The sequence below is a fragment of the Portunus trituberculatus genome, chromosome 12, assembly GCF_017591435.1.
Source record: "Portunus trituberculatus isolate SZX2019 chromosome 12, ASM1759143v1, whole genome shotgun sequence".
Taxonomy (NCBI): Eukaryota; Metazoa; Arthropoda; class Malacostraca; order Decapoda; family Portunidae; genus Portunus; species Portunus trituberculatus.
In genome coordinates, this window is record NC_059266.1 from 12646473 (window position 1) to 12671901 (window position 25429).

The 25429-nt window shown below is 37.8% G+C and overlaps 1 protein-coding gene across 4 annotated transcripts in view; it reads left to right on the top strand.

The window, feature by feature from the left end:
- Positions 1-25429, top strand: part of LOC123502590 (huntingtin-like) — a 420122-nt gene that overhangs the window by 219352 nt on the left and 175341 nt on the right. For all 4 annotated transcript variants that reach the window (XM_045251746.1, XM_045251745.1, XM_045251744.1 and 1 more), the window contains exons 24-26: positions 4218-4341; positions 4959-5119; positions 20697-20845. In XM_045251746.1, coding sequence (XP_045107681.1) covers positions 4218-4341; positions 4959-5119; positions 20697-20845 — 434 coding nt within the window. The remainder of the gene's footprint in view (positions 1-4217; positions 4342-4958; positions 5120-20696; positions 20846-25429) is intronic.

The following is a 25429-nucleotide window of genomic DNA, read 5'->3' on the forward strand; positions in this document are numbered from 1 at the left end:
AACTCGCTTTAACAAAGTTTTATCCAGGTAATTTTTTCCAAATTTGAAAGCCCCACCGTATCATGCAAGCTGACAGGCTTTTGAATACACCAGGAGCTGCTGGTACTAAGACCTGCCTCAGGAGAAATCCTGAGACACCTGTAGAATAAAGATCAATATCAAGCCTCTCGTGGACAACACAGGCGCTGCCGATACAAGGCCTGACTCAGAAGAAATTCTGCATCACCTGTAGCATCAAGATCAAGATCACGCGCACCACTCACTCCCCAGTCAAAACATAACAGCGTCACCAGCAGCTCATCTTCCCTAGTTCAATTTACCACCAAAACGCCCTGCAATGTGGCCTAACGTTCCTAAGAAGACCAAGAAATGTCTTACTCTCGAAGTGAAGCTGGGTATTATTCACAGACAAGAGAGAGGCCAGAAAACTAATAACATTGCTTGCCACCATCTACTGACTACTATTTTCAAGTCAGCAGACTCTATTAAGAAGGCTGGTGAGACCGCATCTTCCTTGAAAGCTAAAAGAACCACCTGAACTTGTCTCTACAATGGATAAAATGGAAAGCCTTGTGGAAATGTGGTATATTAGTTTTGTATGCGGTACCATGATGCGCACTTTGTTTACATTCCACAGGTTGCCGGTTAGTGTATTTCCCGTTTCACTCTCCCTCCTTTCATAAAGTTAAGATCATCAACATTATAATAATAAGTTACGTACATACATACATTAGTATACATTATAATGACTTAAATTAAACTACCTAAATGTTTAACTTCATAATTTTTACTTCCATTAAACCTTTTACTGTACTATGATGCACTCTCGCTTTGCTTACTCTCAATGGAAGTTCAAATCATGGGTTAAACTTGTTATAATTGGTTCGCTTAACGAAGTGTTTTTTAGGAACCTAACCCCTTTGTTAAAGGGGTTGCCTGTATATATATATATATATATATATATATATATATATATATATATATATATATATATATATATATATATATATATATATATATATATTAGAATCTTGATAAATAGATGTTTACATCTATTTATCAAGATTCTACTAATTTGAGATTATAACATCATTCCAATTAACAAGAAAATTCATTTTATAATAAAAGTGTTGGCGCTAAAGGAAAATGGTGCATTTCATCTGACTAAAGACAACGAAAAGAGTTGATGGAAGTTAAAACACTATGGAAATCATCGAAGATGATGGAAAAAGTGCTAGTATGACGCCGCCTTAAGTGTTGGTGTTACGTACTACACTCCTGCCATGCTGGAATGACGAAAAACGTTACAAACTCGCCGATTAGCGCCGCCATTACTCGAGTTGTCGAGCGGGAGGGCACGGGAGTAAATGCTGCCATCTAGCAGGAACGAGGGATCGCTCACACGGTAGATTTGAATACGCTTTGTGGTACCTCTGGATAATAGTGAATTCCAGATACTGGCGATCTGGATACGCAGGCGATTACTGTATTTGCTAGTAGCCTACGTTCCAATCCTGTTGTCAGATATAAATATGTATCTGGCATATGGTGTCACTAGTGACAGAGTCTGAGAGGCTGCAGGGCTAAAAATCATAATTTTTCTATTTTTATTATTTTTTTTTTTTTTTTTTTTTTTTCTTATTTTTACATGTATGGAAGATAAGATTGTTAAAAGATAAGTGTAATTTTGATTGTATGGAACCTCGTCTTATCTCAAGAAATAACGGTATCAGACTGTAAAGAAAGCATTGAAGCTTGCTTGTGTTAAGATCAAGATCACCCATCATTGATCACATGTCTTGTTTTAGTTCATGCAGTGTGTGGTGTATGATCATTCAGGCAAATTCTTCCTGACTGGTGTCATTCTAAGTGAATTACCAATAAGTATGACTTATTATGTATTGGTACTTTGAAAGAAAGTTTTTTTGTAGTATAGTATCAATCATTACTATGTTTACATGTGCAAAGATGTCTGGGGTTTCATTATAGAGCCTCTTTACCATAGATTACCACCAGCCACTACCTCAGTCCTGAACCTTGGCCTTGTAGTATGCAGGCTGATTTCCTGAGACATTTTTTTGGAGAAAAGATGCGTCATAACTTGCTCTCGTGCCCACACTCTTGAATCTTGCGAGTTTTCAACTATCTGGCTTTGGCTCAATAGTTACTCTATAACTAGATTTATATGTGTTATCTATTTTACTCATGACTCTTGTGACTATAGTAAATTCTTTGACTAACTTCCAAAGTGGAGCATATTCTGTCCCTTTATTCTTTTGCGGAGGTCTCCATCCATGGTGATCTCAGTGATCACCACCAGTTTTGGCTTTCTTCTCCCTTCACTGACCATCCTGGTGAACTAGCCTTCAACTTTGCTATCCTCCATGACCTAGAGCAACTGGTGCAACACACTACTCATATTCCTTCTACTTATGCTGTTACCCTGTCTTCTCCATTGGGCTCCTCCAATCACAGTATCATATCTATATCTTGTCCTGTTTCACCAATCCTTCATCAGGATCCTTTTGAAGTGGAGGTGCCTCTGGCATTTTGCCTCTGCCAGTTGAGGGTATCTGAGGAGGTATCATGCTGATTTTCCCTGGGATGATTACTGCTTCCATGTCAGAGACCCATCTTTGTGTGCTGAATGCATAACAGAGGTGATAGTGTCTGGCATGGAAGCATACATCCCTCACTCTTTTTCTCAACCTAAACCTTCTAAATCTTGGTTGAACACAGCCTGTTCTACTGTTATACATGATAGAGAGGTTGCCCACAAAAGGTATTTGAGCCTTCTATCACCTGAATCTCTTGTACTTTATATTTCTGTCCGGAATTATGCCAAGTCTGTTCTTCAACTGGTCAAACACTCCTTCATAAATAGAAAATGTCAAAATCTTTCAAATTCCAAGTCCCCTTGAGACTTCTGGCATTTGGCCAAAATTTTACTTCAGGGCATTTGGCCAAAATTTTACTTCAGCAAATAACTTTTCTGCTGAAGTATGCTTTTCCATGAGTTATGCCACATCACCCCGTGCTCCCAGTTGGTTCAGTAATCCCACATTGTCCAGACACATGCCCATTATCTCACTGTGACTGGTTCAGGATTCATGGATATTTATCCTGTTTAGCAAGTTACAAGTGTCATTTTATCTGCTATCCAATCAAGGAGCGAGTATGTGCCCCTTAAATCAGACTTTGCCAGTCAGGAGCAAACATCTCTGCTTTTGTTGGGGAGGTTGGTGAAGCAGATGCTGCCAAATTGCTCCACCATGATTGCTTCAGATGGTGTTGGTTCACCAGAAAAGCACCGTTTGAACACGAAAAGCAGATCGTCTCATGGAGGAGATATAAGTTCTCATGGAAGAACCAAGTCCAGAAGGTTTTCTTCCTGTTGAGAGAGCTCAACATGCATAAGTAACTCTGTCAGGAGTGATGACATGAGTCTAAGCAGCAGTCGATCTGTGAGAGTAGAATGAGAGAGCCAGCCGGCTTCCACTGACCCCTCTCCCTACGTCTCAAGGGATGAGGTGAACACATCTCCCTGGGCTATGATGATGGAAGCCATTGCTGATTTACAGTGAGAAATGAAAGAAATGAAGAAAGAGAAGGCAAATATTGCATATGAGAGGCAGCCAGGCATCTCAAGGTCATATGGCAAAAATGTAAACAAGGCGGCGGTTGGTGACACCACCCATAGACATGGCACATTTGAGACCACACTGAGGTTTAGTATGAATAGCAGGAGTAAAGCTGTGTGGCATATTGAAGGGAGCTGTCTTGCTAGTTGTCTGAGGTAAGACAGGCAGGATGGGGAAGACATGGATTATAGGTGAAATTAGAGTTTTGCTCAGAATTCTTACTTGAGAGACTTTGAATAATTTGTTTTCTCTTTGAAGAAGTTACCTTTTATTGGCTTATCAACTTGTAACTATACATGAATATATTTCCATTTTCACTGAACAACAAGAAGTTGATAAATGTTACCAAAGGAGATAACTGATAGACAGACTATGCAGGTGCAGGTTAGGTATTAACTAAGTTTAAGTCCAGATTATATTAAAGAAAAAAATCTTGTTTGTGCTGGCTAGATCCAAGATAAAGTTAGGCACTCACATGAATGGGTGTTTGTGCTCTGTTAACTTTTTACAGAGTCATTTACAAAAAAAAAAAAAAAAAAAAAAAAAAAAATACACATCACATTTTTCTGTCCACAGCATCAACCTCACACATCGCAAGAGCAGCTCGAATCTCTTTAAGACACTGGGTCGAGGTAATGACAAGACCTCTCTCAGCTCTTACATTCGACTTTTTGAACCTCTCGTCATTAAGGCTCTGAAGGTGAGTATTTGTGTTATCAGTGTTGCCATTCCTCTCTTTTAATGTTTTAGTATATATTATACATGTTTTTAAACTCACTACATATGTTTGGACATTCATGTTTGTCGGAGCAACCTTTCACACTATTTGTCTTAGTTAGTGAGAGTCAACAGTAGATAGATAGATAGATAGACAATAGATGATGATAGTGATAATGACAACAATAATAATAATGTTTATAAGGATAAAAAGAAATTATATTATGCACATTGTCACAGTGTCCCTTAGCCTTGGAGAGGACATATGGACTTGACACTATAGTAAGAGTAATTAAAATGATCGTTTTTATTTATTTTGATTTTGAGGTTATTTATGTTACATGCGTTTTATTATTTTGGTGATAATTGTATTTACGTATGATATTTTGTGTTTTTATGGGTTTTAGGAGCACATATATAAAGGTCTTGAAACACATCCATAATTTTCCAATTCAATCTTTATTTCACTACATGATTATATACTCGATGGTTTCATTTTCAGGAACATAATTGAATTGTATTTCATGGAGGACATGTACTAGCATTTGTATGGATATTGTATAGTATTTGAATGTGACTCATTTTCTTTCTTTCCTCCAGTTATACACAGTATCTAGTGATGTTAGCATGCAGAGATCAGTCCTTCAGCTGCTGATCCACCTGGTTCAGATCAGAGTTAACTACTGCCTCCTAGACTCAGACCAGATCTTCATTGGCTATGTCATCAAGCAGTTTGAGTACATTGAGGAGGGACAGATCAAGTAAGCTGAGTAGAGTGGTGTGGTGCTTTGAGGAAAGTGATTCATAGTGTGCTTCTTTATGCTTCTTATGTGTTTATTCCAGAATGTTTCATTTATTCATCTTATTTGTATAATGGTTTTGTATTACTTATGTATTTTCATTGAAATAGTTTCAATAACTTATTTTTCATATCCATAAAAGTGATATTTGAAAGCTTGTCCATCAGTTTTTTGCCTTGATATTACATGTTATGGAACTTTACCTTATTATGTGAAAGGTGAATTGATTTTAAAAGATAAGTCAAAGATATTCCTGTTGCTTTTAACTTAACCCCTTCAGTGTTGGGTTTTGTCAAAGGGAGGTTTCTCATCAAGTTGCATTTATTTTACATATATATATATATATATATATATATATATATATATATATATATATATATATATATATATATATATATATATATATGTTTTGTTTACCGGTAAAATGAGGAAAGATTATATATATATATATATATATATATATATATATATATATATATATATATATATATATATATATATATATATATATATATATATACATACATACATACATACATACATACATACATACATACATACATATATATATATATATATATATATATATATATATATATATATATATACATACAATGGAAACTCAATACTGGAACTTCATTAGTTCCAAATGGCTGTTTGAGTATCAAAAAAGTTTGACTAACAATACCAATAAATTAGGTAATTTGTTCTGATCTTAGCAAAACCAAGTTTATGAAAATTTCAATGTATTCATTTTCATAATTTTGATTTGTACATACTGTAAGTGAAGGCTGGTGATGCATAACATAGAAGAGGAGGGGAGAAGGGTGTGGAGGAGGAGGGAGGTCACCTGAGGATGAATCACTATATATGAAAGTGTCTGTTGTAACTTTTCTCCTGGTGTGATTCCTGTAAATCCACTAATGGAGTGCTGTGGCTCATTAACACTTGCACTCTCACCAGATTCCTTATTTTCACCACTAATAAGCCTCTTTGGTGTCATTGTAAGTTTCTGAATGAAGAATTACTGACAGAACGCAGAAGAATGTTGTTTATCTCAAGACTGCAGCAGGACTAGTGATGTGCACTGGCATCTGGTATACTGTTATTACGGTAATACGGTATCAGAATGGTACAGTGGTGGCTGCGAGAAGGGAGATGACAGAGCTTTGTATAGAACCGAATGTGCAGCTGTTTGATAACCAGTTATTTTCACCACTAATAAGCCTTTGGTGTTAATGTAAGTTTATGAACAAAAAACTACATATAGAATGCAGGAGAATGTTATTCTGATGACTGCAGCAGCACAAGTCACAACTGGCAGAGGGGAAAGGGGGACGCCAGGGAGCCTTTGTTTACAACCACGGGCGTGGACATTTCAGCTATCAGGTATTTTTTTGAGTATTAAATCAAACTTTTTGCGTTCAAGTATTGAAAAGTTCGAGTATTGAGTCTCCACTATATATATATATATATATATATATATATATATATATATATATATATATATATATATATATATATATATATATATATATATATATATATATATATATATATATATATATATATATATATATATATATATATATATACAGGCAACCCCCGCTTAACGAAAGTTCACACAATGAAATTTCACTACAACAAAGGTTTCATTTTACTACCATCTGCTCATTTAATGAGCACCAATCTTGCTTTAACCCGTCCGCTGCGGCACTATTTTTCAAAACATGTACCGCCAGTGTGGCGGGTTTGAGCAATTTTTTTTTATTGTGGAAATGGAATTCTTGTGGTCCAAAATCAAAGAAAAATGGGTTCTAAGTACCTGTTGTATATGTAAAGTTTTGCGTTATAAGCCAAAATGTGTCTGAGCCAGGCATTTTCTACACCCACTGTGGTGAGCAGTAAATACAGCTGATGATGTTGCCGTTTTGGTCACCATTTATGTTTTACTTTGTCTACTGCATGTATATAATGTTTTTGTACCTCAAATTGTCAAGGCATGTTCGTAATGATTATATGCAAATGCAAAAGTAATAAAAAACAATAAGATATATGACAGTAATACTCTCTCTCTCTCTCTCTCTCTCTCTCTCTCTCTCTCTCTCTCTCTCTCTCTCTCTCTCTCTCTCTCTCTCTCTCTCTCTCTCTCTCTCTCAGAATAGTATGAGCGATAGTGTATATAGTGAGGTAGATAGATGATGTGTTGTCACAGATGAGTGACATGAGTGCTGTGAAACAGATGAGTGAAATGAGTCTTGTGTGTTGTGAAATGTTGTGAAATGGGCGATAGGAAGACATGGTAAATATAGTAATATAGTTCTTCAACTACACTGATGTACTACTCCCACTATCAGGAAATACAGACTAAGAAGTGGCCTGCAGCGTGGGTGGGGAGTCACGAGATAAGCCTCGTCCAAGGTCATGGACATTAACAAAGCACAGGCAGTCTTCAGGGATGACTCTGTCAAAATTTAAGAGCTCAGTAACACATTGGGAATATTCTACAAATATTTTTATATGCCGACGCATAATGTGCGTCGTCCGCAGTCTTCGAATTTTTTACCGACAACACCGTGTCGTTGTCCGCAGCGGACATGTTAACGAAGTTTTACCCAGGTAATTTTTTCCAAGTTTGAAAGCCCCGCCATATCCTGCAAGCTGACAGGCTTTTGAATACACCATCGCCTCTCGTGGACAACACGCGCACCACTTACTCCCCCTGTTCAAAACAACAGTGTCAGCAACAGCTCATCTTCCCTCGCTCAACTTACCATTAAAACGCCCTGCAATGTCGCCTAGCATTGCTAAGAAGACCAGAAAATCTCTTACTCTTGAAGTGAAGCTGGATATTATTCGCAGACATGAGAGAGGCGAAAACTAATAGCATTGCTCACCACCATCTTGACTCCATCTACCGTCTCTATTGTTTTCAAGTCAGCAGACTCTATTAAGAAGGCTGGTAAGACCATATCTTCCTTGCAAGCTAAAAGAACCACCTGAACTCGTGACTCTACAATAGATAAAATGGAAAGTCTTGTGGAAATGTGGTACATAAGTTTAGTATGTGATACAATGATGCGCCCTTTGTTTACATTCCACAGGTTGCCGGTTAGTGTCTTTCGTTTCACTCTCCCTCCCTTCATAAGTTTAAGATCATCACATTATAAAGTTACGTACATACATACATTAGTGTACATTATAATGACTTAAATTAAACTGCCTAATTGTTTAACTTCATAATTTTTACTTTCATTAAACCTTTCACTGTATTATGATGCACTCTCACTTTGTTTACTCTCAATGGAAGTTCAAGTCAGGGGTTAAACTTCTTGTAATCGATTTGCTTAATGAAGGTTTTTTTTAGGAACTTAACCCCTTCCTTAAGCGGGGGTTGCCTGTATATATATAGTATATATATAAACAGGCAAACCCCGCTTGACAAAGAGGTTACGTTCCTAAAAAACACTTCGTTAAGCGAAACTTCGTTAAACGAACCGATTATAACAAGTTTAAACCCTGACTTAAACTTCCATTGAGAGTAAACAAAGTGAGAGTGCATCATAGTACAGTGAAAGGTTTAATGAAAGTAAAAATTATGAAGTTAAACATTTAGGCAGTTTAATTTAAGTCATTATAATGTACACTAATGTATGTATGTACGTAACTTTATAATGTGATAATCTTAAATTTATGAAGAGAGGGAGAGCGAAACGGGAAAGACACTAACCAGCAACCTGTGGAATGTAAACAAAGGGCGCATCATTGTATGACATACAAAATTTATGTACCATATTTCCACAAGGCTTTCCATTTCATCCATTGTAAAGTCACGAGTTCAGGTGGTTCTTTTAGCTTGCAAGGAAGATACGGTCTCATCAGCCTTCTTTATAGAGTCTGCTGATTTGAAAAAAGTAGAGACAGTAAATGGAGGCAAGGTGAAACATTTGAAACATTTGAAACATTTATTCATCACTAGTTCTTTTTTAAAAATGTATAATGTACATATTATAATATGCATTGTGTGTTGCAATAGTTTTCTCGCCTCTCGCGTCTGTGAATAATATCCAGCTTCACTTCGAGAGTAAGAGACTTCCTGGTCTTCTTAGCAACACTAGGCCACATTGCAAGGCATTTTGATGGTAAGTTGAGCGAGGGAAGACGAGATGCTGTTAATGTTTTGAACAGGGGAGTGAGTGGTGCACGTGTTATCCACGAGAGGCTTGATCTTGATCTTGATCTTGATTTCACAGGTGTCCCAGGATTTCTCTTGAGGCAGGCCTTAGTATTGGCAGCTCCTGGTGTATTCAAAAGCCTGTCGGCTTGCGTGATACAGTCGGGCTTACAAACTTCGAAAAAATTACCTGGATAAAACTTCATTAAAGTGAGTTCAGTGTTCATTAAACGAGCAGATGGTAGTAAAATGAAACCTTCGTTGTAGCGAAATTTCATTGTGTGAACCTTCGTTAAGCAGGGGTTTACTCACCTGGTTAGCCACCCTTAGCTCCCAAACCAGAAAAATACAATGAAGAGTAGGAAAAAGGTAACTAGGAAAATGGGTACGCCAGTCAATTTTAGACGTAGATTACTGAATGATTGTTGTAACAAACTGTGAGTGGAATGTGTATATATATATAGTGTATACATATATATATATATATATATATATATATATATATATATATATATATATATATAAATTATTAGACATTGTTAATGTGTAGTTGGATCCTATAGATGGTGATTGCATGTAGTTTCTTTCTTTTAAGGTGTTGCTGCTTAACCCGTAAACTGCGGCACTCACATTCAGAGGGTGTCTCCTGGTGCGGCTAAATCAGCGAACGATTGACTTTCAATGAAAGATATATACTTTATAAAGATGTGTCACAGATATTTCATTTCACAATTCTGTAACTCAAAATTTACTGTAGTTACCATATTTCTAAGTATTTTTCGCCACAAAAATGGATTTCTGGCAGTATCTGGAGGCATTGTGGAGAGCGGGATAGGAGGGGGGATGTAGGGGGAGGCGGCAGGAGGGATACACACAGACTGCTTGTTGCCACTGTTCGTCGATGGGACAGTGTTGTCAAGGCTCGAAGTTGAACTAATACAAAGATTCAATGTTGTCTCTCTCTCTCTCTCTCTCTCTCTCTCTCTCTCTCTCTCTCTCTCTCTCTCTCTCTCTCTCTCTCTCTCTCTCTCTCTCTCTCTCTCTCTCCTGCTTGCTTCAAGAGAAATAAATGATAAAACAAAAGTATTTTTTTTCTATAATGGCAATTTCCGTATAAGTAATATTCTTTCCATTATTCTGACACTAATATTTTGAATCGCAAATAAAGTAAATGGCATCAAAGTATATGGAGTAAACAACATACATATGGAATGGATAAATTGGTCAAATGAAAATGCATATGCACTGGTAATGCGAAATATTGCTCTAGCCTCCTATTATTTTACAATTTTTTTTCTCTCTCTCACACACACTTTGTTCAAAATAAATAAGTGAAACAAAAATACTCTTGCTTGGTTCACAATAAATAAAGTAACGAAATATTAGTTCTGTGTAAGCCACAATAACATACATATCATACTATATCTGTGTGTGTGTGTGTATTTACCTAGTTGTATTTACCTAGTTGTAGTTTTACAGGGCCTGGGCTTTATGCTCGTGTGGCCCCGTCTCCATATCTACACTTATCCAATCTTACTTTAAAAGTGTGCACACTCGTTGCAGACACTACTTCTTCATCTAAACTGTTCCACGTCTCAATACATCTCTGCGGGAAACTATATTTTTTAATATCTCTCAGACATCTTCCCTTTCTCAGCTTTTTACTATGCGATCTTGTGCTTCGGATGTCATATTCTTCTCTCAAGATCAGTTTCTCATTATCCAGTTGGTCCATTCCGTTGATCAATTTATAGACTTGTATCAGGTCTCCTCTCTCCCTTCTTTGTTCCAAGGTTGGTAGATCCATAGCCTTTAGTCTCTCCTCATATGTCATCCCTTCAAGTTCTGGGACCATTCTTGTGGCCATTTTTTGTAGCCTCTCCAATTTTCTTATGTGTTTCTTTTTATGAGGGGTCCACACTACTCCTGCATATTCCAATCTAGGTCTTATTATAGTATTTATCAATTTCTTCATCATTTCTTTGTCCATGTAGTGAAATGCTACTCCAATATTCCTCAGCAAATTATATGTGTATTTACCTAATTGTATTTACCTAATTGTAACATACGGGAAAAGAGCTATGCTCGTGTTGTCCCGTCTCCATATCTATTAATGTCCAGCTTTTTCTTAAAATCATGAATATTCCTTGCGTTGACCACTTCCACGTCTAAACTATTCCATGCTTCCACCCTTCTATGAGGAAGCTATATTTTTCACATCTCTCCTATAAGTGGCCATTTTAGTTTTTCCCATGCCCTCTCGACATTCTTTCATTCCACATACACAGATCTTCCCTATCCATTTTTTCCATGCCAATCATCACTCTGTATATTGCTATCAGGTCTCCCCTTTCTCTTCTGTTTTCCAGGGTCGGAAGTTGCATTCTTTTCAGTCTGTCTTCATAAGTCAAATCTCTTAAGTCAGGCACCATTTTTGTTGCAGCCCTCTGTACTTTCTCTAGTTTCCTTATGTGTTTCTTTAAGTTCGAGCCCACTGTATTGTTGCATATTCAAGCCTCGGTCTTATCATTGCAGTAATTATTTTCTTCATCATTTCTTCATCTAAATATACGAACGCCACTCTTATGTTCCTCAATAAGTTCAATACTTCTCCAATTATTTTGTTTATATGTCTCTCTGGCGATAGGTCATTGGTAATTGTCACCCCAAGGTCTTTTTCTTCATGACTGGTTTTATGTCTTCATTTCCTATCTTGTACATACTCCTGATTCTTCTTTCACTCTTGCCAAACTCTATTTTCTTGCATTTTGTCGTGTTGAACTCCATTTGCCATGTACAGCTCCATTTCCATATTCTGTCCAAGTCTTCCTGGAGTAGTTCGCAATCTTTGTCACATCTCACTTTTCTTAACAATTTTGCATCGTCTGCAAATAGGCTCACATAACTGGACACCCCATCCACCATGTCATTTATGTAGACCGCGAACATTACTGGTGCCAACACTGATCCCTGTGGAACTCCACTCTCCACCAATCCCCATTCTGATGGTCTGTCCTTAATTATTGTTCTCATTTCTCTTCCTACCAAAAGTCTTCCATCCATTTTAGTAAACTGCCATGCACTCCTCCTACCATTTCAAGTTTCCAGATCAGTCTCCGGTGTGGTACCTTATCAAAGGCCTTTTTTAAATCCAGATATATTCCATCAGCCCAACCATCTCTTTCCTGTATTACATCTATCACCCTCGAATAGTAACATATCAGGTTTGTCGTGCATGAACGCCCTTTTCTAAAACCAAATTGACACTCACAAAGTATGTCATTTTTCTCCAAGAAGTCTGTCCATCTATTCTTCACCACCCTCTCACACATCTTAGCTACCACACTTGTAAGTGACACTGGTCTATAGTTCAATGGGTCTCTCTTGTTACCTGATTTATAGATTGGGACAATGTTAGCTCTTTTCCAGTCTTGGGGCACTACACCTTCCCTTAATGAGGCATCAATTACTTCACAAACTTTTTCTGCCAATTGCTCCCTGCATTCTCTTAAAATCCATCCTGATACCCCATCAGGTCCCACAGCTTTTCTCACTTCTAAACTCCCCATCATGTTCTTGATCTCCTCCACAGTTACTTGAAACTCCTTCATAATCCCTTTCTGTTCCATTACCAGTGGTTTGTCAAAAGCAGTCTCCTTTGTGAATACCTTCCGAAAGCATCCATTCATAGCCTCTGCCATTTCCTGGGATCTTCACTGCATACTCCATTTACTTCTAAACTTTCAATACTTTCTCTATTTTTGATGTTGTTGTTCACATGTCTGTAAAAAGCCTTGGTTGGTCTTTACATTTATCAATTATATCCTTTTCTTGTTTCTTTCTTTCTTCTCTTCTAATCAACACATATTCATTTCTTGCTCTTTTGTAACTTTCCCACTGCTTAATCCGTCTTTTCCTTCTCCACCTCTTCCATGCATCCTCTTTTCTTGTTCTAGCCTTTTCACATCTATCGTTAAACCAGTCCTGCTTTCCAACTTCTCTATGTTGTCTTATTGGTACAAATTTTTCTCACCTTCTTTGTATATTTTTATAAATTCCTTCCACTTTTCATTTGCTCCTTAGCACTCTTGAATTTCATCCAATTTGTCTCTTGAAAGAATTTCTTTAGGTTTCCAAAATCTGTCTTGGCATAATTCCATCTTCCCACTTTATATTCTTCATTTCTTCTAGATTTCTCTTCATCTATCACCTTGAACTCCAAAACTGCATGATCACTCTTTGCTAAAGGGCACTCCACCCTCATCTCCTCAATGACCATTGGCTCTGTACTAAAGACCAAGTCCAGTCTTGACGATGCTCCTCTCCTCCAAACCTAGTATCTTCTTTGACCCACTGAGTTAACACATTTTCCATTGCCAGTGTCAATAGTGTATTTCCCCATGTTGTCTCTGATCCTTCCATTGACCAGTCCTCCCAACACACCTCTTTACAATTAAAATCTCCCATCATTATAGTTCGTTCACAGCCACCCAACATTTCTTCCAGACATGTTCCTGTATCACTTATCATTTCTTCATATTCCTGTACTGACCATGCATTTGTCTTAGGTGGTACGTACACCACTATGTAGTGCCTCTTTTTCCTTCATTAGTTTCTGCTCTGATCTTTAGCACTTCTGCCTTTCCCATACCTTCTTTCACTTGATCCACCTTTATATCTTTTTAACCAGCAACATCACTCCTCCTCCCATCTTACCTACTCTATTTCTTTTCCAAACATTATATTTCCTTCTCCAACCATCATCAGGTCTTCTCCTCTCTCAGTTTTGTTTCAGTAAGACCCACAATATCTGGGTTCTTGTCCCTCAAGTAATCGTTGAGTTCTAAAATCCCGATATCACTCCATTTATGTTGGAATACATTACATTCCGCTCATACGTAAGTTTCTTTAGTCCTTTCTTGCTGTACTTTTCTGGGTTATGAACCACTTCCTCAGTCTCATATCCAAGATTCTCCAGAAAAACTCTTTCTTCTCCTCTTCTGTCCTCTCTTCATTTTTTTCAAAGCCTCCTTTCTCAACTCATTTAACATTTCTCTTTCCTTTTCACCGAGATCTCTTCTCAACCAAATCTTCCTTGTTGTTTCCTGCTGGGCTAGCCTCCATGACTTCTCCACCAATTCATCTACATCCTTTTGTGACTTAAGTTTGATTCTTATTGGCCTCATACCTTCTCTTGTGAACTTTCCAATTCTATGGAAGTCCTCTATTTCTTGTACTAGGTCTTTTCCTCCTCCTGCACCACATTAATGATATTATTTATCACCTTTTTATGTTTTTCTCTCTCCATTTTACTCGGTGTCTTATCCTCCTCCACACCAAATATCACCACACATCTCTTTTTGTCTACAGTTTCCCTCACCAATGTCTCATTTGACTTAATAACCTTCACCACTTTCTCAGCAATCTTCTCTTCTATGATCTGTTGATCTATAATTTCAGCAAGGCCCAAAGTTTTCTCCCCAGACTCTTTGATTTCCTTTTCCAGACTTGCAACTTTGTAATTTACCTCCTTTCTTTCCACTTCCTGACTTTTTTTCCATTCAGCCTGCTTCTCCATCACTTTTCCTAGAGATTCTCCACATTTTTCGCAATTCACTTTAATTAGCTTAACTTCCTCTTTCAGTGCTTCATTTTCCTTCTTCATATCGGCACAGTCTTTCTTTACATTGTCATAACTCGTTTCCAGGCCCCATACTTTTCAAACAGTTTTTCAATTTTACCTTCCAACTCCAGAATTTTCTTCACATAAGCGCTCTTCTCCATTATTCCTTGAAATCCTGTGAAGTCTGATTCATCTTTCGAGTTCACGGCCGCCATGTTGCTCAGATGTAAACAAACCAGCTGATGGCTCAAACGCAGGCTACAGTTTATATTTACCTTCCTGGACATTATTTTGCTAATCAACAGTTAACATGACTATATGGAGACGGGACAAACATTACCAGCTCCTTTCCCACCTTGGTTACTCTTAGGCAATGGTAACTGTAGAATTAGAGATGATTGCTCTGGAGCTCAGCGACCACCTCCGCCATCGGCGATGTTGTGTGTGTGTATTTACCTAATTGTATTTACCTAATTGTAACATATGGGAAAAGAGCTATGCTCGTGTTGTCCCGTCTCCATATCTATTAATGTCCAGCTTTTTCTTAAAATCATGAATATTCCTTGCGTTGACCACTTCCACGTCTAAACTATTCCATGCTTCCACCCTTCTATGAGGGAAGCTATATTTTTTCACATCTCTCCTATAAGTGGCCATTTTAGTTTTTCCCATGCCCTCTCGACATTCTTCCATTCCACATACACAGATCTTCCCTATCCATTTTTTCCATGCCAATCATCACTCTATATATTGCTATCAGGTCTCCCCTTTCTCTTCTGTTTTCCAGGGTTGGAAGTTGCATTCTTTTCAGTCTGTCTTCATAAGTCAAATCTCTTAAGTCAGGCACCATTTTCGTTGCAGCCCTCTGTACTTTCTCTAGTTTCCTTATGTGTTTCTTTAAGTTTGGAGCCCACTGTATTGTTGCATATTCAAGCCTCGGTCTTATCATTGCAGTAATTATTTTCTTCATCATTTCTTCATCTAAATATACTAACGCCACTCTTATGTTCCTCAATAAGTTCAATACTTCTCCAATTATTTTGTTTATATGTCTCTCTGGCGATAGGTCATTGGTAATTGTCACCCCAAGGTCTTTTTCTTCATGACTGGTTTTATGTCTTCATTTCCTATCTTGTACATACTCCCGATTCTTCTTTCACTCTTGCCAAACTCTATTTTCTTGCATTTTGTCGTGTTGAACTCCATTTGCCATGTACAGCTCCATTTCCATATTCTGTCCAAGTCTTCCTGGAGTAGTTCGCAATCTTTGTCACATCTCACTTTTCTTAACAATTTTGCATCGTCTGCAAATAGGCTCACCATGTCATTTATGTAGACCGCGAACATTACTGGTGCCAACACTGATCCCTGTGGAACTCCACTCTCCGTGTGTGTGTGTGTGTGTGAGAGAGAGAGACAGAGAGAGAGGAGCGACGATGAGTCATGACTCATGACGTGCGGTGCGAGCCGACACGTCTGACAGTGTTACAAACGTCTAGTGAAGATGGTCTTGTTTCCATAATCTTATTCGCTTTATCTCTTTTCTATTATACCAAAACAATTTCTATACTACTAAATTATAGCTTTCTCTTACCATACATGAGACTCAAACTCTAATACTTATGAGAGGAATGCAATGTCGACTAAATAAAATAAAAACATAGTGGTTTCATTGTTTTCCTTTGTAAATATGATATAAATAACCAAATTCTTATTAGAAGGAAATAAATTACTAAAAGAAAGGTTATTAGAACACAAAAAAATTATTTCAAAGAAATACGAATCACGGGAACTTTATGGTGCCTGTTTAAAAAGAGCGCTTCCAGAATGCGTACAGTAGTTTGCTGCCAAGCCACCCAGAAGGCATACAGCAGTTTTTTGGGTTAAGCATTCTTTATTTTATTTCTAACTGCTTTATTATTATTATTATTATTATTATTATTATTATTATTATTATTATTATTTTATTATTTTTTTTACATAAGAGGGCAAAACTAGACAAAGACAACAAAAACAATCAAACATGAAGGTTCTATGAGATGCCAGTCCTCGAACAGGATCAAGAGAGTTAGCCAAAGGAATGGGATAAGTGTCTTGAAAACTCCTCTAAATGAGTTTCAGTCATAGATAGATGGAAATACAAAAACAAGCAAGGAGTTTCAGAGTTCAAAAGAGTTGTTAGTAGTGTGTCCCCTTCTGGGGAGGGGACCACAAATGTCTCCAGGTCGAACTCCTCTCTTAATGATGACCCTAAATGTCTTGACACCTCCCTCAACTTTTTCTATATTAACTTCTGCAACATTCACGTTCTTAGGTGTAATTTTCAATCTATGGAACACCACCTCTCCTCTACTAAACCTCATCTTCATTTCCTCACCGAAACACAGCTGTCTGAGGCAACTGATAGTAGCCCCTTCTCTGTTCCCTCCTACTTTATTCTCATTTTTGTTCCAAATGTTGCATCTACTTGGGCAACAACTTAATTTTGCTCTCGTGCCCTCTTGAATCTTCAAGTTTTCCACCATCTGGCTTAGACTCAATAGTCATTCTCTAAAAAAATTTATCTGTGCTGTCTATCTTACCCCTAACTCCTTTGACTATAGTAAATTCTTTGACTATTTAACTTCCAAAGTAGAGCACATTTTGTCCCTTTATTCTTTCACGGAGATCTCCATTCTTGGAGATTTTAATGTTCACCACCAGCTTTGGCTTTCTTTTTCCTTCACTAACCATCCTGGTGAACTAGCCTTCAACTTTGCTATCCTCCATGAATAAAAGCAACTGGTGCAACACCCTACTCATATTCCTGACCGTCTTGGAGATATGCCCAACATTCTTGATCTTTCCCTTACTTTTAACCCTTCTGCTTATGCTGTTACTCTATCATCTCCTTTGGGTTCCTTCAATCACAATCTAATTTCTGTATCTTGTCTTATTTTTCCAATCCCTCCTCAGAATCTCCCCAAGCAGAGGTGCCTCTGGCATTTTACCTCTACCAGTTTGGGGGACCTGAGGAGGTATCATGGTGATTTTCCCTGGAATGATTACTGTTTCCATGTCAGAGACCCATCTCTGTGAGCTGAACACATAACAGAGGTGATAGTGTCTGGCATGTAGGCGTACAGTCCTCATTCTTTCTCTCAACCTAAACCTTCTAAACCTTGATTTAACACAGCCTGTTCTTGTGCTATATATGATAAAGAAGTTGCCCACAAAAGGTACTTGAGCCTTCCATCTCCTGAATCTCAAGCACTTTATATTTCTGCCTGGAATCATGCCAAGTTTGTTCTTCAACTTGCCAAACATTCCTTCATAAGTAGAAAATGTCAAAAGCTTTCAAACTCAAACTCTCCTCAAGACTTCTGGCATCTAGCCAAAAACATGTCCAATAACATTACATTTTCATCTTTCCCTCCTTTATTTCATATTGATGGCACCACTGCCATCTCTTCTGTCTCTAAAGCTGAACTCTTCTCTGAGACCTTTACTAATAACTCCACCTTGGATAATTCTGGGCTTGTCCCTCCCTCTCCTCCTCCCTCTGACTATTTCATGTCTTCAAAATCAAAATTCTTCGTAATGATGTTCTCACTACCCGCACTGGCCTAAACTCTTGAAGGGCTTTTGTACCTGATGGGGTCCCTCCTATTGTTCTCAAAAACTGTGCCTCTGTGCTTGCACCTTGCCTGGTCAAACTCTTTCAACTTTGGCTATCAACTTTTACCTTTCCTTCTTGCAAGAAGTTTGCCTACATTCAGCCTGTTCCTAAAAAGGGTAACCATTCTAATCCCTTGAACTACCATCCTATAACTTTAATCTCTTGCTTGTCTAAAGTTTTTTAAACTATCTTGAATAGGAAGATTCTTAAGCATCTATCACTTCACAATCTTCTATCTGATCACCAGTATGGTTTCCATCAAGGTCGCTCTACTGGTGATCTTCTGGCTTTCTTTACTAAGTCTTGGTCATCCTCTTTTAGAGATTTCGCTGAAACTTTTGCTGTTGTGTTAGACATATCAAAAGCTTTTCATAGAGGCTGGCACAAAGTTTTTATTTCCAAACTGCCCTCCTACAGTTTCTATCCTTCTCTGCAACTTTATCTCAAGTTTCATTTCCAACCGTTCTATTGCAGCCATGGTAGACAGCCACTGTTCTTCTTCTAAATCTATTAATAATGGTGTTCCTCAGGGTTCTATCCTGTCACCCACTCTCTTTTTTTATTATTTAATGATCTTAACCAAACTTCTTGCCCTATCCACTCATACGCTGATGATACCACCCTGCATTTTTCCACGTCCTTTCTAAGATGACCAACCCTTCTGGAAGTCAACAGATCATGCAGGGACGCCACGGAACACCTGACTTCTGATCTTTCTAATATTTCCGATTGGGAAAGAGAAAATTTAGTAGTTTTCAATGCCTTAAAAACTCAATTCCTTCATATATCAACTTGACACTGCTTTCGAGACAACTATCTTCAACACTCATCTGTCTCCTTCTACACACTGAACATCAATATGTTCAATGCCTCAAAAACTCAATTTCTCTATCTATCAACTAGACACAACCTTCCAGGCAACTATTCCCTCTTCTTCATTGACACTCAACTGTCTCTCTCTTCCACACTGAATATCCTCAGTGTGTCCTTTACTCATAATCTTAACTGGAGACTTCACATCTCATCTCTTGCTAAAACAGCTTCTATAAAGTTAGGCATTCTGAGGCGTCTCTGCTAGTTTTTCTTGCCCCTCCAACTGCTTACTCTGTACAAGGGCTTTATCTGCCCCTGTATGGAGTACTCTGCATGTTTTTTGGGGTGTTCCACTCACACAGTTTTATTAGATAGGGTGGATTCAAAAGTTATTTATCTCATCAACCCCCCTCCTCTGACTGACTGTCTTCAGCCTCTTTCTCACCACCGAAAAGTTGCATCTCTTTCTATCTTTTATCACTATTTTCATGCCAACTGTTTTACTGATCTTACTAACTGCATGCCTCCCCTCCTCCTTTGGCCTCACTGCACAAGGCTTTCTTCTTCCTTTCATCCCTATTCTGTCCAACTCCCTGACGCAAGAGTTAACCAGTACTCTCAACCGTTCATACCATTCTGTGGTAAACTCTGAAACTCCCTGCCTGCTTCTGTATTTTTGTCTTTCTGTGACTTGACTTCTTTTAAGAGGGAGGTATCAAGACATTTATTCCAGACATTTGGCTAACTCTACTTTTCTTTTAGAGAACCAGCATTCAAGTGGGCCTTTTTTTCTGGCTTTTCTCCTACATAAAAAAAGAAAAAAAAATTATAGTACTTATGACTCTTTCCTTTGTTTTATATATTTGGAAGGGAGACACATTGTGGAAGATTGTAATTTAATTTTTGGTTGCTTCTCTCTGTGTCACTGTAAGGCTTCCCTCACTAGATCAATAATAAAGAAATTACCTTCACAGTCTGAATAATATAAATATATTTTAATGAGTTCCATGTCACTTAATTCATTCAGTGCATCTTTTCATGATAAATTATTTCTGAGCTGGAGATGTTGTGGAGTGGCTATCTTAGCAGTGGATGTCTGTCATAATTCACTAAGATAGAATTCACAGGTGTCTAGAAACAGATTAATCCACCTTACATTGATTCTCATAGCAGAAATAGTTTTATTTTTCTTTGTGTTTTCAATGGCATTCAGAAACTAATTTACTTTGAGCAACAAGGTTCCAATCTACATGAACCCATCCATTTACAGACAGGCTGAAGAGCTGATCCCCTCCATGTTCCGGTTCCTGGTGCTGCTGTCGTACGAGAGACACCACAGCAAGAGCATCATTGGAGTGCCCAAGATAATCCAGCTATGTGATGGTCTGATGGCCAGTGGGCAGCCTCCACTGTCCCACTGTGAGTACTCTTGGGATATTTGACCTCTTCACTCTGGGCAGTAGAAAACACCCCCTAGCACCGTATCTAGGCTGGAGGGTTGTGGGAGATACCTGACTGAGGCAGCTCTCTCTCTCTCTCTCTCTCTCTCTCTCTCTCTCTCTCTCTCTCTCTCTCTCTCTCTCTCTCTCTCTCTCTCTCTCTCTCTCTCTCTCTCTCTCTCTCTCTCTCTCTCTCTCTCTCTCTCTCTCTCTCTCTAATTTCAGAGTACTTACATTATAGTACACTTTATGTGCTAAATGTATAGGCTAAAGGCACATTTTAGTTTCTCTCTCTCTCTCTCTCTCTCTCTCTCTCTCTCTCTCTCTCTCTCTCTCTCTCTCTCTCTCTCTCTCTCTCTCTCTCTCTCTCTCTCTCTCTCTCTCTCTCTCTCTCTCTCTCTCTCTCTCTCTCTCTCTCTCTCTCTTTACACATATTACAGTGTTAATATTTCAGAGTACTTACATTATAGTATACTTTATGTGCTAAATGTATAGGCTAAAGGCACATTTTTAGTGCTAAGCCTTGCCCAACGAACAAACATTGTAACCACATCACTATGGGTTGTTGGTGACATTAGAAGCATAAAAATCACGGGTACTGATATGGCAACAGAGAGTGCTATCAAATCTGTACAAACCTTTTATTCATGAAAAGAGCCTGTCAGGGTCTACCCTGACAGTGTTTGCCTGTAGTCTCATCTACTGCTCCACACCACTCAAAAGGTAGTTCAGTAGGGCAATTCATGTCACTTAGTAGGCAATAATAGGATAGCAAAGTGTGAGAGTGTCCTCACCATGTGTAGCACAGCAGACAAAAAAATATTAGCCTTGTGGTGTATAGTTCTTGCAGCTTTTGTGAAAAGAAAAAACAAATCAGAACACAGAAGAGATTGTGGTTTAAAGAATGGCTCCAGAGAAGAGGAGAGTTTGCCTGTCCTTTCCCTGCCCCTGATGATTGCTCTAACTTGGACCTTTAGACATTGCCTTCAGTAGTACATTGCTTCATTCTTTTCAGCTATACTTGAAAACTTTAAAGGCCTCTATCTCAAAACTATTTTTTCACCATTTGAAAGGTCATATCTTTGTTATGCATCTATCAATTTGAATGATTACTTTTCTTTTCTTTTTATTTCACGAAGAATAAACCTTATTCTATATTTTTTGTTTTAAAATATAAATATTTAGTGTAGCACATTTTTCATAGCGTCTTTTTCCTTCAGATTTGCAGGATTTTCAAAGTACTTGAAAATAAAGAAAATATATTGAGAAATGCAGAGTAGTAAGTAGAACAACAGAGAAAGAAATTTTCTACAACAGTTATTCCTTCAAAAGAGACAGACAACAAACCAATCAAGAAAAACATTTCAAGGCAACCCTTAATTAAAATGATTTTTTTTTATTTATTTGTTTTATTTATTTATTTATTTATTTTATTTATTTATTTATTTATTATTATTTTTTTTTTTTTTTTGCTGTATTACCAAAGGGATTTACTTATTTAACTTGGGTACTGGAGGAATGAAACTTCATAATGTAAGGAACTTATCCATAGATAAAGCATTTTAATGTTTCCTATGTTTCCTCCAGGAGTAAAGTTTTTTTTTTTTTTTTTTTTTTTTTTGTCCTGGCTTATAGTGCCTGTAGGTAACTTGAAGAGTATTGGAAGTGCTGTTAAGCTTCCACCCATTAGTGGTGCTGGCAATTTTGTTTATAGTGGTATCCATGCTAGGGCCCATATCACCACCCAGGCGCATCTTCGGTGTAACCACCTAGAGCCTTGGCATCATGGTGACATGTAGGTAACATTAAACCACTCAACAAGTGGCGAAGTGTCTAGGTGGTACATCATGGGATTCGAACCTACACGTGGACATCTGCCCGATCTCACGCTCACCAACCTATCCGCTAGGCCACCGCCTTGCCTAACTTCAACCTGATGATCCAAGCCCTTGCTGCCAATCACAGCCCTACCTACTGGATCTTTCTGCCAAATATATCACAGCTTCCTGCAGCCTTCATTGTCATCATTAACATCACTAGCTCTATAATAACTACTAACTCATGATATATGATATACTATTTTTGGATGTACAGTAGGCTACATTATTTTTATGTAGGCACTTCATCGGGTGCTGCTGCAGCTGGAGCTGAAGATGGAGTTTTTTTGATAAACATAGTGATGGGGATTGTTGGCACTTTTTTTTTTTTTTTTTTTTTTTTTTTCTTGTATAATGTCTATATGACATTTAGGATTTCCTCAACCCTTGCCACAACTTAGTTTGTGTTTTATCAAATGTAATACATAGCTGATTTTCCTGCTACAAAGTGAAATTTCCCACATAGAAATAGTTAGGTTCCAATGAGTAAGCATATTAAAGTGAATTACCTAGTGATAACTGAACTGTGAAAACTGGGAATTCACTATATCTAGAAAAGTTTGGGTGTCAAAACCAATCTTAGTGGTTAGTGGTACATTGGCACCTCAAGATACAAGTTTAATTTATTTTGTGACAGAGCTCATATCTCACATTGCCTATAGTAACTCAAAACAATTTGTCCCACTGAAATGCATTGAAATACCATTAATCTACTTCAGCCTCCCCCGAAAAAAGTTTTTTAGGAAGAACATGGTATTTCTAAATAACAAATATTGTATAGAAGCATAATCAAATATAACAAAAGATAAGATAGATAGATTAACTGGTTTGTAAAGTATATTTATCTCGGAGATCTGGGTGCCATCCACAGGATGTTAACCTGTCACATCTTGCCCCCCCCACTCCATCTCTTGGGGGTGTCAGTCAGCTGGAGAATACACATATACCAACCCAGAGGAGACTGGCTGCTCTGTTAATCATGAAAGAGCTCGTTGAGGACCTTGTAAACATTATTCATAGAATAAATTAAGTCTTAAGTAGGCAAGAGAAGGAGAGAGAGAGAGAGAGAGAGAGGCAGCAGAGGTTTGTTTACACTGTTCCCCTTCGAGGTTGGAGGGGGTAGTTAATTAAGTATGGGTGGAGGAGGTAGGCAGAGATGGCACAAGCTTATTTTTCATTTTCAGTTACATATACTTTAACAATGTATGAAAATATATAAAAAGAAAGAAGGTTTAATTTAGTGAGTTTACCTTGGAGACAGACGTTTGCAGGTAACGGAGGTGTGCGGTAGAGAAGGAGAGAGGGAAGAAGGGATGCAGGCACCATTCACACATAAACATAAACTAAAACTGCACGTTCTTTAAACTAAAAATAGGTCAGTAAATAGTGTGAAAATGAAAGAACAATCACAGTGCATGAGATCTGTGAGAAACACGTAGATACTGTCTCAGCTGAGGCTAGACCAATATGCTGACTAGCGGCAGCATTCCCAACCATGACTCATTTCTCAAAGGTTCACTAGTATTTCAAAACAAAAAAATGGACCAAATCATGGTTCATATCTCAAAAAACTTGTATGTTAAGCTGCTCATATCTAAAGGTATTACTGTACAGTGGTATCTTGAGATACAAGTGGCTTGAGGTACGAGTGTTTATTGATACGAGCTATGATTTGGTCACTTTTTTCATTTTGAGATACGAGCAAAATTTTGAGATACGAGTCACACTTGGGGATGTTGCTGCTATAGTCGGCAGCTTGATGCATCGGTCCAGCCTCAGCTGAGCTAGTATCTACGTGTTTCCTGTGGATCTCATGCACTATGATTGTTCTTTCATCATTTTCACATAATTTACAGACTTTTTTCTCTTATTTTTCTACAGAAAGTTAAGTTTTAATTCATATTTAATGTTTATGTGTGAATGGTGCCTGCATCCTTTCCTCCCTCCTTCCTTCTGCACCATTTGCCACCATTAGCTGAAAACATGTGTCTCCAAAATAAGAACACTAAATAAACTCTTGCTGTTATTTTACATATTTTCATGCATTGATAAAGTATGCATGTGTACGTAACTGTAAAGGCAAACCTCCTCCACCAACGCTTATCACTTAGGAGGGGGAACAATGTAAGCAAACCTCCTCTACAGCTATGGTGTTGCACCCTCTATCTCTCTCTCTCTCTCTCTCTCTTCCCTAATTCTAACTTCATTTATTCAATGAATAATGTTTACAGAATTGTCACCGAGTTCTGTGGGTGGCTATATTTGTACGCTCCACCTGATAGACAGTTCCAAGTGAGGGATGGGAATGTGGTATGATAGCACCCATGGAATGCACCTTCTTAGATAAATATGCATTTTGTTATGTTTTATTATAATAATAATTATTTATAAATATATTTTTCTTATCTGAAAACATGTAGAAAAATAAGGATACTTTTTTGGGGAAGGCTGGAATAGATTAGTGGTATTTCAGTGCATTTCAATAGGAAAAAAATTGTTCTGAGGTACAAACTCCATCACAGAACAAATTAAACTGGTATCTCAAAATACCACTGTATTTCACTTTCTACCATTCTCCATTCTAATTAGCCATCTCTTACCTCTTCTCATTTCTTTAACTAAGAACCTGACAGCATATCATTTTAAGATGCAAATACACAGTTCATTCATCCTTCTCCATCATATGT